Source organism: Aotus nancymaae, unplaced genomic scaffold (genome assembly GCF_030222135.1).
Source record: "Aotus nancymaae isolate 86718 unplaced genomic scaffold, 86718_ANA_hifiasm-v0.15.2.pri h1tg000012l, whole genome shotgun sequence".
Taxonomy (NCBI): domain Eukaryota; kingdom Metazoa; phylum Chordata; class Mammalia; order Primates; family Aotidae; genus Aotus; species Aotus nancymaae.
The window spans coordinates 22,402,749-22,417,138 of NW_026988423.1; the positions used below are offsets into that span (position 1 = coordinate 22,402,749).

The 14,390-nt window shown below is 50.5% G+C and overlaps 1 protein-coding gene across 3 annotated transcripts in view; it reads right to left on the reverse strand.

The window, feature by feature from the left end:
* Positions 1-3,520, reverse strand: part of DSCAML1 (DS cell adhesion molecule like 1) — a 373,161-nt gene extending 369,641 nt beyond the window's left edge. For 2 of the 3 annotated variants that reach the window (XR_010342409.1, XM_021671177.2), the window contains exon 1: positions 3,337-3,520. Coding sequence is in view for 1 of the 3 variants with exons in the window: in XM_021671177.2 (XP_021526852.2) it covers positions 3,337-3,382 (46 nt within the window). In the remaining 2 variants the exon portion in view is untranslated. Of the gene's footprint in view, positions 1-894; positions 972-3,336 lie in introns of those variants that run through there. The other variant, XM_064375453.1, reaches the window with a different exon arrangement.
* Positions 3,521-14,390: the final 10,870 nt, after the last annotated feature.

Below are 14,390 nucleotides of genomic sequence, written 5' to 3' on the forward strand. Positions count from 1 at the left end.
TCCACTGCTTACTTGTTTTTTGTTTCTAACTGAACTCCCTGTTCTACTGCAGAAATATATTAAAGGCAGCTGCCTTTGATGCCCAGAAAAATGAAGACTCGGAAAGGCTTGCCGGGCATCTTGGCAATGCCAATCTCCTTCATGTTATTCTAGCAACCAGGGCCTCTCTGCCACTCACCCCCTCCTCCGTATTCACTGGCCCTTCGCCTGCCTCCCCTAAGTTGTGTTTGCCATTTCAAGATTTTAAAAACACATTTCCCCCTCGCCCTCCCTCTTTTACATTAGACACTGAACAGAATGTGGGAGATTTTCTTAATGGCCTGACGAAGGCTTTTAATTTGGTCTTCTCAAGAGAGAAGAACCATGAGTCCCCATTGGAGAAGTTGGGGTGGGAAATGAAAAAATCAATGCAATCCATTATTTTGGCTTTTAGAAAACAGGAATTTTAGTGCCGGGGAAGCTTGTTCTTTTACACAGTAAAAATGCAAATGCAGGCAACACAGATGCTGGCACGCTGGATGGAACAACGGAGAGAGCCTCGCCGGGGTTCATCCGGCTGCCTAAACCTGCATTTGTTTTGGCAATAATAAGGCAGTTATTGGAGACTCGATAACCGATGATTAAAACACCTTCCCAGTTTAGTTCTGGGGCATCGGCCTGAGCTCAGTCTTCATTAAAAAAAAAAAGAAAGAAAAAAAGGTATTTTGAGAGGAATGGAAATAACAGAAGCTTAAAACACATTCAATAACTGCTTAATTCCATCCAGTGGATGCTCCATCTCATCCCATTTTCTTCTCTCTCTCTCCCTGCCTCCTCCCGCTCCTCACAGATGGACGTACAAATTATTGCAAAAGGATATTGTTTTCTGTAACAGGCTCGAACATTCACATTTACATTTTCCTTGGTGCCGCGGGGGTGACTGGCAACGGGAGAGAAAATACACCAAACCCCATCCTTCTTTCTGTCTCCGCATCACATCTTCCCCAAGCCGCCTCTGCCACCCCCTTACCAAGCCACCCCAAGCAGAACAGGGCCCGGGGACCAGCCTGGCACCTAAGACCCAATTAAAGCACTAAGGAAAAGAAAGGCCTGTCTGGCGAGGCGCCCTGGCGCCCAACAGACGCTGGAGCCTCTGAATCGCAGGGGCATCAGGCTCTGCAGACCCAAAGGCCACCAAGGGGCCGCCACACCTGGCACCTCCAGCCCGCCCACAGGCCCAAGGCCACTGGCAACTTCCTTCTCGAGTTGGACAGGATTTTGCCCCTTGGCTGTCCTGTTGCCTTCTGGGGCTTTCTCCACCCCCACCCCCATCTGCTCCCGCCCTATCAAATAGCTCGGCTTCATTTATTAATGCCGGGCTCCTGGAAGGGGGAGGGGAGCGTCCTTCAGGTATTTGCTGAGGGGCCTCCTGCACTCCCGGGAAATGGGCTGTCTTGGAATAGGTCTCCAGGGAGTGTTGTGGGGGCACGGGGTGGGGGCGGGGGAGTGCGGGGGGATTGGGGACAAAGCCGGGCTAGAGTGTGGCAGTGGCTCCTGCCTGTGCTTTCTCGCCTGACAAATTGGGAAAGGGGATTGGGGTTGGAGAGAGAGCTATCAAGAGAGAAAGCCGCTCCTCACCTTATGTATTTTTAATATTAATGTAATTAAAGCTGCGAGCCGAGCCAGCCTGCGGGGGCGGAGGGAGGCAGAAAAAACCTGGGGAGAGGGAGACTGGGGTTCAGGGGTGGGGCTTGAACAGGAGGCAGGCTTCTTGCTCTGCTAAGGTGGGATGAAGGAGTGCGATGCGGGGGGCAAGGGGTTAAACAGCAGAGACCAGGCTTGGTGTGTTACGGGGGTGGGGGGTGGGACCCCAATGAGCCTGAGAAACTCAGCTACTTTGTCCACGATTGAGGCCACCCCTTCCTTGTCCCGCTTCCCGACCTCCCCCAGTAAACGCCAGGAGTATCTTAGCCTTGAGTCTGGCTTTGACCCGGGCGGTATCTACAACTAAGGGTTATCCTCCTTTCCCCAACCTAAGGTGTATCGCAGTGGGCTCTCGCAGGCTGCAGACTCCAGACCCCTGGAGCACCGGCAGCGCAGGGCTGGACCCCTCCTCGGGCGCCAACCCTCCGCTGGAGTGCCCTTCCTCATCGCCTGGGGGTCAAGAGTTGCCGCCTGGCCAGGGCAACAGCGGGGCAAAGGGAGACAGAAGCCGCCCCGGGGCGCGAAGGAGAAAAGTTAGAGGGCTGAACAGGTAACGCTGAGCTTATTGGAGCGTGTGTGCTCCACCGCGCAAGGGCGCGGAGTTCGGCCGCCTCATCTCCCGCCATCTGCTAGCCCGGGGGCACGTCCTCTGAGATAGCCTGGAAGCCCGACTACCTGCGACTGCCTGGTCCTGACTCGGTGCCCAGGTGGCTTCGGTCGGAAATGTCTGCCCTCTTCCAACCTCCCAGTCCCGGCTACCTCGCAGATCAGGTACGCAGCGCCCCAGCCGCAGGTCTGGACACGCCGGACACCTGGACCCACCCCTAGCAACCCCCTCTCTCCGGGAAGAGGGACACGCCCCCCAGCCTGAAGTCTTGTCCCCAGGTCCAACCGGCCAGGCGCGGAAGCTGAGAATCTCGCACCTTGGGTCGCGCTGCCCGAGGTGGCCACGGTGGCGCAGCGAAGCCGAAGCCGTAGCCGGGGCTAACGCCCGGGCAGAGGGGTGGGGTGGGGTCGGTCAAGGGTGACCTTTGGGTTTGGAGAACAAACTTGCTATCTGAGGGACCTCCAGCTCTCGGGACCCCCACTGTCCCCACCCTGCCTCCAGCCAATGCTCGGATAAGCGCCATGCGGTGCCCCAACATTCGCGCCAGGGCTGGGGTCAGCAGCGGGCGAGGGGCGCACGGACACAACGGAGGAGTCAGCCGCCGAGTCCGAGGCCCGAACAAGAGAGAACTCCCAGGTCAAGAGTCACGGCCTGAGGACCCCTCGACTCGGAGGGCACTCCGGGGTCCCAGCGCCACCAAGCCGCAGGAAGCGGGCAAGGGGCTGGGGGAAGGGTCCAGGGCAGAGATGCGGCCGGCAGGGAGCAGGGAGATGAGGGGCTCCTTCGCCACCACCCCTACGGGCGCGCCCCAAAACAGCAGACACGGGTGGCTGGCGGAGCGGTCGGGGGCTGACTCTCACTCGGCCCTTGTCAAGGTGCCTGTCCCGCCCCGCTAAGCCCCACTCGGGGCTATGCACCTGGGTCGGTCCCCCCAGGCACCTGGAGCCCGCCGGGCACCCCGCCTCGCCGCCAGCCGCGCCACCCCGGCCCCGCCGGCCCCGCCGCCCTCGCCGCCCTCGCCGCCCCGCCGCCCGCGCAGGTCTCACCTTTGTGTAAAGAGTCCAGGAGCAGGAGGAAAGTTACCAGCCACATGCCATAAAGAGGCCCTATTCTCCGGGGAGGTGGTCCTGTGGCCGGCCGTGCGGCAGCGCCTCTCCCCCGCTCAGCGCGCTCCCAGCCGCCCGCACTCCGCGCCCCGCTCTCTCTGCTCCTCAGCCCAGCGCTCGGCTGCGGCGGCGGCTCCTCCCTCCTCGGCTCCCCGGCTCCTGTCATCCGCGGGGCTGGGCTAGGCGGCCGCTCTCCCCGCCCCCCCGCAGCACCCCGGGTGGTGAGCGCCGCGTGAGCCCTGAGCCCAGACGGACCCCCACCCCACGAACCCAGGGACAGGGGCGGGGGCCCAGGCCAGACGGTCCCGACCCAGCTCCTCTGTCTGAGAGGCGAGGGGTCCCTGTCACCCACTGGCTTGGAGCCTGTGGTCGCACACAGGCATGTATCATTCATGTGCCAAGAGCCTGCCATGCTTCGGCCAAGGACGCCCGGTTTCTACTGGCCCAGTCACCTGGGACACAAGCTTCCTGCCTCTTTTGGACTCAGCTTACCCCCCTGGGAGCAGCACGGACGCTCTGGGTAGAATCCCAGGCTCTCCAGTGCTCTCTGGTGCTACTCCCCACCCTAAAGTTCGTAGCTGCCCTTCCAACCCCTCCTGACTTCCGCAAGCCTGCCCTCCGGAGAGCCACAGCTCACTCCAGCCACCCCCTGGCACTCTGTTCGATTTTTCCTCAGCGCTTGGCGCATTGTGACTATTTAAACAATTATTTGCAATGAACCGTTTAATGTCTACCTATGTATCTTCCTCCTTTATCTTCACCTACCCACCCTTATCGTTTTCTTGCCTGGCAGAAATTGGCTTATTATACTCATCTTTATGAAGTTGACATAGAATAGGACTGGTGTGACCGTGTCTTCTCAGTGACCAAATGAATGTTGAACATGTGCTATGTCAGGCATCAGCTCAGGCACTGGGTACGCAGGCATGGCTGAGCCAGGTCTGCAGTAAAAGGTCGATACAGTTGGCAAGCCCTCCTTTTGTCTTAATTTCAAAATAAGGGGTCACAGAACCCAGAGAAGGGATCCAGGTACCTCTGAGAATGGCCTATGAGCCAGAACTGGACCTCCCTTTGTAGGGTCAGGGAAGCTGCTTTGAATATGCCCTGGCAACTTGGCTGTACCTGGACACATTCTAAGGTGTGGTGTGTGAGGGCTGGAGGGAGAGAAGGGGGCCACTGGCTAGCTGCATTTGCCAGAGAAAGAAAATTTGCTTCTCTGGAATGTGTGGCCTAAGTTCACGCAGGAGAATTGGGACTCCTCACTCCCAGGTTTTGTCAAAATATCCCTAGAAATTTTAACTAAATTTTGAAAAGTGTGTGTTTTTATATGTTAAAATATACACAACAGAAAATTTACCATTTAAACCACTTGAAGTGTATTATTCTGTGGCATTAAATCCATTTACGATGTGCAACCATCACCACTTACCATTTCCAAAATTTTTCCTCATCCCAAACAGAACCCTGCACCCATTAAATAATAACTCCCCCTTCCTGGCAACCACCCCAGTTCCTGGCAACCACCATGCCACTTTCCATCTCTATGAAGTTGCTTATTCTAGGTACCTCATAAGTGGAATCATAAAGTATGTTTATGATTTCTCACCTTTAAATAGGTGAGAAAATCGGGGCTTAGCTTGTTCAAGGCCATCAAGTTTGTATCAGAAGCAAGACTAGAACACAGGTCTCCCGATGCCAGAGCAGAGCTTACTCCGCAAGCTGCTGCTTCCCTCGGCAGCTCAGCTCCTTCATGTGAAATCACCACCCTGAAACAATTTGCAGGAGGGGTTTTGTCATCTGGAAACACAGGCATAGAACAGAGATCGGGGAGAGACTGCAAGGGGTGTTTGAGATGATGCAGACCAATCTTCTGCTTTACAGATGAGGAAACTGAGGCCCAGAGTGGGGAAGCCATAAGCCTGCCCCAGGTCACGCAGAGAGCAACAGAGCCCACATGTTTCCAGTCTTCTGTCTTGGCTCCCATCTCTCACTGCCCCCAGCCTCCTGGCTCATTCTTCTACCATGCCCCTTCCCTTCTAAAGGGGACAGTCATTGAGAGGAATCCAGTTATTTAAAACTAAGCCTATTGACCCAGAGCACCTGGTCAGGCCATGCCTAAAATAAACTGCTGGGGCAGACAGGATGAAAGGGGCTGCTGTCTGCTGGGAGGAGATCTGAGTGGGCCTGGGGGTATCAGCACAGCTGCTCCGTGCCCCACATGCTGGAAGTAGAGGAAGACCCTCCTTTTTGCATCCACCCCAAGTACCCCCTGCAACCTGAGTGTAAGAGGTTTTATGCTAGTTACACTTGGGGGCCTTTAAAGAACCACAGCCTATGTGTCATCTGAAAGGCCAGGTCATTCATTGTGCTGGTGACTGCAGTCTGGCTGTCCCCAGAGAAGACATCTACGTGGAAATAGAGAGATGGTCAGGTGGGGAGAGTGGAGCTGGGGCCCCCCTCTGGCAAAAGGAAGCTTTCTAATGTCATGATTAGGAGCCTGGTTTTGGAAACCGCAAGAGATGTGTTCTCAGCCCAGCTCTGCCACTTACTAGCTGTGTGCCTTGGAAAATTTATGTGTGCCAAGCTGCAGTTTCCTTACCGGTGGAATGGAGACATCCCCAATATCTTCCTGGGAAAGTCGTAGTGAGGATTAAATAAGACAAGCCCCATGGCTGGCACCTAGTGAGCACAGGTAACTATCATGAATGGGAGGGGCTTTGCTCACAAGGACCTTGACCTGTGGGAGCTGGGAGGAGGGGACAGCTCCACTGGGGGAATGTTGGGATGATATTGTGCGTTCCATGATGTGACAAGGCCAAAGCCAAGGAGCTGGGAATCCAGGCAAGAGGCTGCAGAAACACAGAAGGTACACGTTGAGGCTGGGAGAGCCTGGAGAGATGGCTAACAAAAGAAGGACCAGAAAAACAGGCAGGTCAGCCCGTATGCTTTTCGTGTTTCCCATTGATTTTGTTCCTCCTTAGTAACTAGGAAAATATCTTTGAAAATGACAAGTTGGTTCAGATGTATTCAGAAGTCTTCTCATCAATAGGAGTTGTATTAGGGGTAGGTGAGCCGACACGCCAGGAAATCCCAAGGGAAAAATGAAACTCTAGGGAAGAGGGTCAGGTGGTATGTTCCACCCCATGGCCACTTTAAACCCTGACAGCACCCTCTCCAGCTGACATTTTGGAGGGGATATGTTTTATTTTTATAGAAGGAACTGTTCCCAAAATTAGATGGAAATCTTCACACACACACACACAAATATATGCACGCCAGAGTAAGAACAAACACATTTGCCCAGGCAAACATTCATGTGTGCAGGTAAACATAAACACCTAATGACAGGCACACCTGTGCTTAAATGTGATTTGAACACAATCCAGAAACTCTGCATGGGCACCTATGCATATGCTCTATTTTTTTTTAAGCCTCAAATTTGTGGGATTCATTTCTAGTAGGGACACCCTACCCATTTAAAACCAGTGATTAGTTTCAATATTTTCTTGCATTCAGAACGCTGGGTGATGATCTGTCTATATTTTTGCTTTTGTGCTTTTGTTTTTGTTTTTTTAACCAATGCCAGTTGAAGCAGCTCCGCGAAGTCACTGGGAGGTGGGCCCTCTCCAATTCAGGTTAATCATGGATATTTAGGGGTATTATTTTGCCATGTTATATTAAGACTAGAGGCTTCATGAGAAACAACAGATGTTTTTATTGTTTAGCTCAAACAATAAGCTTATATATTTTGGATACTTTTCTTCAAAAACAAAGACATATAATTATTTTAACAAAGGCTTCATATGCCCTCTGGAATTCTTTGACAACTTGAGTATAAATAGGGTTTTCATAAAAGGAATCAATACCGAACCAGGTCAGTGTGAAAAACTTAACTTTTGCCTGTAATCCCAGCACTTTGGGAGGCCGAGGCGGGTGGATCACGAGGTCAAGAGATCGAGACCATCCTGGTCAATATGGTGAAACCCCATCTCTACTAAAAATACAAAAAATTAGCTGGGCACGGTGGCGCGTGCCTGTAATCCCAGCTACTCAGGAGGCTGAGGCAGGAGAATTGCCTGAAACCAGGAGGCGGAGGTTGCGGTGAGCTGAGATCGCGCCATTGCACTCCAGCCTGGGTAACAAGAGCGAAACTCCATCTCAAAAAAAAAAAAAAAAAACCCGAAAAAACTTAACTTTTGGTATTCTACAGTTAATTCAAGATTGAGCTTCTTAGTACTTATGTATCGATTGGGGGAGGAAATAAAAAGGATCTCCCTCCTTCCCTCTCCCAGGTTTATAATTGATTTTGGTATTATAGAAAGGGTCCTCATCTACAAATTGAAATCCTAGGTTCTTGCGTCATTTCTGTCTCCATAGCCGGCTGTGTGACCTGTGACAAGTCATCTTGCCTTTCTGGACTTCAGTTTCTTCACCAGTGAGGTGAAAGAGTTGGGCTAGGATGATCACCAAGATCCCTTCCTAAGACCAAAGCAAGGTAAATGCAAACAAATACACACATGACCCCATCCCACCCCACATAGGTGTTTATGTGCGTATCCAAGAATGTATGCAGGCAAAGAAACAGAAGCTTTTATACACGGATATTCAGAAACTAATAGACACAAAAAAACTTAATACAAAATAAACAGTTTTGACTTCAAATATATACACATATATCTAAAATACCTTCATCTTCTTGAGATAGGATGAATTGTTACAATTCATAGACTATGATGCCTCTATAGAAAAAATAGCATGTGTCATTGAACTACCCAGGTGTTCCTTAGACCAAAATTCTGTCTGCTGGGCTCAGAAGATGTCTAGGTATGCTTGCCACTTACTCTCATCATTTTGGATTATCATATTATGGCTCTAAGCTCACTGGAGCAAAGGGTTTAAAGCCGTGGGGTTCCGACCGTACAGAGGCAGTCTCTAGGGTCTCTTTGCCCTTGTTCAGGCTGCTGTCTCAGCAGTGACCCCAGGATGGTTGGTCGGGGGCTGTGGAAGCCCCCAGCAAGACAGGAGTCTCCTGAATATCTGTGGCCTCTCTCCTGCTGTTTTTTCTCAGCTCACAGCTCTGAAATTGATTGAGAAGCCAATCCAGAGAGGTTCCATGAAGTCTGGATTCTACAGAGCTAAAGCTCATTGTCACGTTTCTCTCTGGGGAGTGGTGGGGTGGAAGGTATGGAAACAATGAGAGACAGAAAAAAAAAAGGAAAGTGCAATGAGTGCTAAATTTGCTGGCTTCCTGCATTTCTTTTGACTCATGGGTCACTCACAAATGTGCTTATCAAATTTATGGATGTGTTTTCTACACTGGAAAACCTTCACCTTTCTCAAGTATCCAGTGCCCCCTTTTTCACTTGTTTGAGGCTTCCCATTCAGCAGGGCCTGGTCAGACCCCCCCAGTTATCCCTGGCCAGGCCTCCTCTGGGCTCCCCTACCTCAGACATCTACTTGGCCCATGGGTCTTAGCCCTTTGTCTTGAATTGTGGCTATTTATGCATGTGTCTGACTTTTCTCCTCTTCTAGATACTGGGCTCTGACTCTTTCGATTTGTACCTACAACCCCTAGCCTGGTGCCTCCTGGCACTAGGGGAGCACTCAGTAAATGTTGATTTAATGACCAGACAGGCTCATTCTCACAAGGTAGCACATACCTGATTACAGCCTCACGTGCCATGCCTTCCAGAGAGATGTCATTTAACTGGGATCAAAGCCTTAAGCTTGGAAGGGCTCATATTAGAGTTTCTGGTCTCTAAGGGCAAGCTTTTGGCAGGACATTAGACCCCGTAGGAGTGCTGACCTCTAAAACCAAAGAAGTCTAGGGCGTTCCTGCACAGCCCACATCACTGTGGTCTTCAGGGTCGTCATCGTGACCCTGTAGGCAGCATTTTTAGGTTCCAGAAGCTTTATGTCTTCGTCCATTTCTGATTCTCACCAAAAAAAAAATCTGGTTACATATGTTAGAATTGTTTTGATCATTATATAGATGAAAAGACTGAAAGTCAGAGGGGTCCCAGAGGCAGATTGGGGATGCTTATACCATGACACTTACACAGCTCAAGCTTCAGGGTCCTTTAGGGCCCTAGTAATGTGTTCACATGGTCAGATATTGAAACATTTGTGGCTGGGCTCGGTGGCTCATGCCTATAATCCCAGCACTTTGGGAGGCTGAGGTGGGCGGATCACCTGAGGTAAAGGAGTTCGAGACCAGCCTGGCCAAAATGAGGAAACCCTGTCTTTACTAAAAATACAAAAATTAGCCAGTTGTGGTGGTGGGCACCTGTAGTCCCAGCTACTTAGAAGGCTGCGGTAGGAGAATCGCTTGAACCCGGGAGGTGGAGGCTACAGTGAGCCGAGATGGAGCCACTGCATTCCAGCCTCTGTGACCAAGTGAGACTCTGTCTCAAAAAAAAAAAAAAAAACTGTAGAATAATATAGTTGAACTAAAGTCAATCACAGCTGCTACCCTTTTCCGCTTTGACTTCTCAGTGGGTCTGGTGAACATCTTGGGCGAATCTGACTCTGGCTTGGGATTGGTGGAATGTATTGATGTGGTTCACGGGCCATGCATGTACTCCCAGGGTAGGGAATGGCTTGCAGGAATATTCCTACCACCAACTGGGCCCACTCACCACGCTTTGCAACACAAAGCTGCAGAGCCAGAAGTTGTATCACAGAATAACTGTGGCCTCAGATGCCTACACCAGAGGTGTGTGTAGCACAGGAGAGACAAGGTTTGAAATGCATGGAGCCAGAAGCCAGCCTGTGCAAAGCTGTGAGCAGAAGTAATGTAAAAAAAAAATTTTTTTTTAGTTTAGAAAGCATTTTTGAGTTGTGTCAGGCATTTAGTTAATACAAATATTATGTTATCTGTCTGGATTTCATGATGGCATTTGTCCGTTTTTTCAAGATTTGTAACTCATTGCAATTTCTTTTTATCATTCTAAATTAATAATCATATCTGTACCTAATTTTGTAATCATAATTGTGTATTGTTTACCTTCGAGAGGTTCTCCTCAATGGTCTAACCTTCCAGCCCTGCAAAACCTGAATCCATTGCAGGAACTTTCCTTGGTTCACACTGCGTCTGGGGACCAGGTTCTCTGGATTCTGACCAGGGCTCCCCGCTTGCCTCAGAGGTCTTGAGTCTGTATGTCAATCATGTATTTATTTGTACAGTGCTGTTCACACAGAAGGTACTTAAAAGTGCCAGCTCCCTTGAAGAGATTTTGCTCCCCAGAAAGGAGAAAGTCAAGGCCCAGGCCCCTGGGGGCGACCTTGACTTAGATGATGAAAGTTGAACTTATATTTGTAAGTCCTCTTCCTAGAAAGTCTGGCCATTTCACCATGGGCTGGACTTGCCAGTCCATGTGCTGGAGGATCTCAGATGGGAGACAGCCCAGTGCTGCCCTAATGCCTTCCACGGTTGCTCTGCAGGGCGGCATCCCTACTGTCGCTGTGACCAGCCACTACGTGGAGAACCAAGACCCTCTTCAAAGTCCAGGAGTCGCTATGAAATGCCAGTAAGCCCTCCAGCCACTCTGAGTAGAAGAAATTCCACCGGCCAGGCATGGTGATGCATGCCAGTAGTCTCAGCTACTTGGGAGGCTGAGGTGGGAGGATCGCCTGAGCCTGGGGGGTCAAGGATGCAGTGAGCTGTGATTGCACCACTATACTCCAGACTGGGAGACAGAGTCTGTCTCAAAAAAGAAAAAAAAAATGTCTCTTAAAACAGAATAGACTCATGAATCCAGATGAGGTGTTAGCAGCTCCAGTCCAGCCACCCGATCTTCTCTTACTGTTGCGCAGTGTTTGCCGGCTTTCCTGGACTGACATGCCCATCAGTTTGGGCCAGTTTCCCATGAACTTCTACTGAACTGGCCTCCTCGGCCTGTAATCCTGATGTGGATTATTTGAGAAAAAACATGATCCCACTCATCATTTGGCGAATGTTGGGAAATGAGGTGTTGCCTGGGTCAAATGGCACTCACAGAACGGGCGGCTCAGAATGTCTTCTAAGGTCCTAGCCCAGCCCCAGTGAGGGTGGCAGAGCTCAGCTGACAATGCAGTAATGAAGTTCCCATTTCAGGCCATGATGACATTGAAACCTAGCGTCTTTACCAAACCTGACTTTGTTTTTAATAAACCCGACTGAAAACACAAAAAGATCTAATATAACATTTCACAAGTGTTTCGTGAGAAGGTAATAAGGTGCAAAAACTGATTTATGGTCAAATAGGTTTGGAAAACACTGGAATAATCAAAGGTAAATAGGTTTTTGTGGGAGTTGCTTTTGCTTTTGTTTTTTACTGCAGGCTTTAACATGCTGGTGGGCATCATCAATCTCCAAGTGGTACAGTATGAGTTTTTGGGGATCCATTTCCCACCTCTCCCAGTTAAAAACTCTGTTCTTTCACTGTTTCTGGCACACTTGGCCTGGAGGAAGTGTATTTTGTTGTTTTATTCATTCTTTTGGCAAGTCTGTACCCAGCCCCCATGCAAGGAGCTCCCGGATCCCTGGAAAGTCTAGCACAGAGATTGTGCCCTCAGGAAGCCTGCACTCCTGTGAGGAAGATGTTTAAAGAGCAACACAGGGAGACCTACATGCTCAGAGTCAGAAGGTTAGAGTGTGAAGGGACCTGGGGAGCATCTCCTGCAAGTGCCTTGTCCCATCCAGAAGGAAACAGTGGCCAGCAGGTGAAGGGCATCCCAGGTCACATGGCAAAGTCAGGGCTTAGGTCCAGGGCTCCTGACCTCCTGGCCTGCGCTCAGCTAAGTGGTGTTTACCTCCCTCCCAGTCCGTGTTGTCCTCAGTCTCTTGCCCACCTTGCTCACCACTCCATCCTCACCACCCAAGGCAGGTCTTTGATGACTGTCGAATGAAGCTATGATGAAGTGGCTGGGTTTGATGACCTTTACAGTCTCACCTAGGGCAGAGGTTCGATGCGTCTGTGAAGAGAGCTGCTTAAACTCAGAGAAAGGAGTGGTCAGCAAAAACCAAGTGGATGTGGGTTGGGCTTGAGCAATGGGAAGGATATGTAGAGAGGCAGGGAGAAGGCCTCCCTACAGGGTCTAAGGAAAGCCTGACTCTGTGGTGTGTGTCTATCTATCTGAGACACCCATATGCCTGGCACGTGGCAGGTCAGGGCTGTGTCCTCAAAGACTCCTTGGTCTGAACTCTGAGCTGGGCTGATGAATTGTTTGTCTGCATCAGCTAAAGTAGCTTCTTCTTTTGGCAAATTATAACCAGAGCCCTGGACTCCTACTAATAACAATGGTTATAATTCAGAGCTTGCTGTGGGGCCAGCACTGTGCTAATTACTCCAGGTGCAGAATCTCAAAACAACCCCATAAGACTGGTATGATTATTACCATCCCCATTTTAAAGACGATGAAACTGAGGCATAGAGAAATTAACTAACTTGTCCAATTAATACCACATCAGATGCTCAAGGCAGCCTAATTTCGAGTCATCATTCTTTGTATTGACTTTGGTGGTGGTGGTAGTGTTCTGCTGTTACATTTTTTAGAAAGTTTGAACATGGAGAATCTCAAGCATATACAAAAGTGGGGAGAATAGTATAACTAATCGCTATGCCCTTATTTCCCAGATGATACAACAGTTGACTTGCGGCCAGTTTTGATTCATCCGTGCCCCCGCTCCCATCACCATGAATTTTTCTGAAGCAAATTTCATGTGTTATATAATTTCATCCATTGATCAGTCTGTGTGCATCTCTCAAGGATGAGGCCAAATTCTCATTCTCAATCACAATACGTTTCACCTCCTGACTGTTCCTTGGCCAGGTGCAGCCACTGCCCCCAAGCCACGCACGGGATTTCAGGCTAGCCACGGCCCCACACAGTGGGCATGGAGGCAACAGGCTCAGGGGGCAGCCTGTTCCCAGCTCCTCGCCACAGAGCCTGGCCAAATGGCATCTCTCTGCCTCCTCAGAGTGAATTTGTATCCCTGAAACCCCTGCCATCTGTCTGGTTTTTCTGCAGATGGGGAACAACTGGATGTGGTGGGCTGCCTGGTAGGGCTGTTGACACCCGGACAACCTGACCTGTCCTGGCTTCAACCCTGACCTTGCTCCTAATCCCAGTACCTACTTCAGGATGATTTGGGGGATGGGGAGGTCTCCTTCGCCTGGGAAGAGGACTCCCCACCCAGTACAGCCTAAGAGCAAAAAGTAGGGATGAGATGGAGCCAAGAACCTGGAGTGAGAGATCCACTGCACCTCTCATGAGCTGGGAGGACCAAGTCTCACCTTTCTGATCGGTAGAAGTGGGACTAGAACACTGACCTGCAGCGTGGCTGCGAATGTCTATGGAGATAGGTAAGCTTCCTTCGCAGAGCTGTTTAGCTACAGGAGGACACAGTACCCGCTATGGCCAGCAGGTGTCGCCCAAAGACTGAGTATGAGAAACCTTTGGGCGGGATGGGGGCTCCTCCATGGAGATCGTCTTTCAATATGAGATACAGTTGGACTTGGAAGAAGTGGAAGAAAATTCAGCCTGAAGGGTTTCTCCTTTGAAAAGTCAGTCTAGTTCTGGCTTTCATCGGAGTTAAAAAGTGGAGCTTTGCAGTTTTCTTCTTTTTTGATGGAGTCTCACTCTGTTGCCCAGGCTGGAGTGCAAAGACATGGTGTCAGCTCACTGCAACCTCTGTCTCTGGGTTCAAGCAATTCTCCCACCTCTGCCTCCCAAGTAGCTGGGACTACAGGCGCCTGCCACCATGTCCTGCTAATTTTTGCATTTTTAGTAGAGATGGGGTTTTATTATGTTGGCCAGGCTGGCCTCAAACTCCTGATCTTGTGATTCGTAGGCCTCAGCCTCCCAAAGTGCTGGCAGTACAGGTGTGAGCCACCATGCCTGGCCTGCAGTTTTCAAAGTATGCTCACATGAAAATTCCACAGCAAGACAGGCATCAATATCCCTATTTTACAGATGAGGAAATTGAGACTTCAGAAAGCAAGTGACTTGCT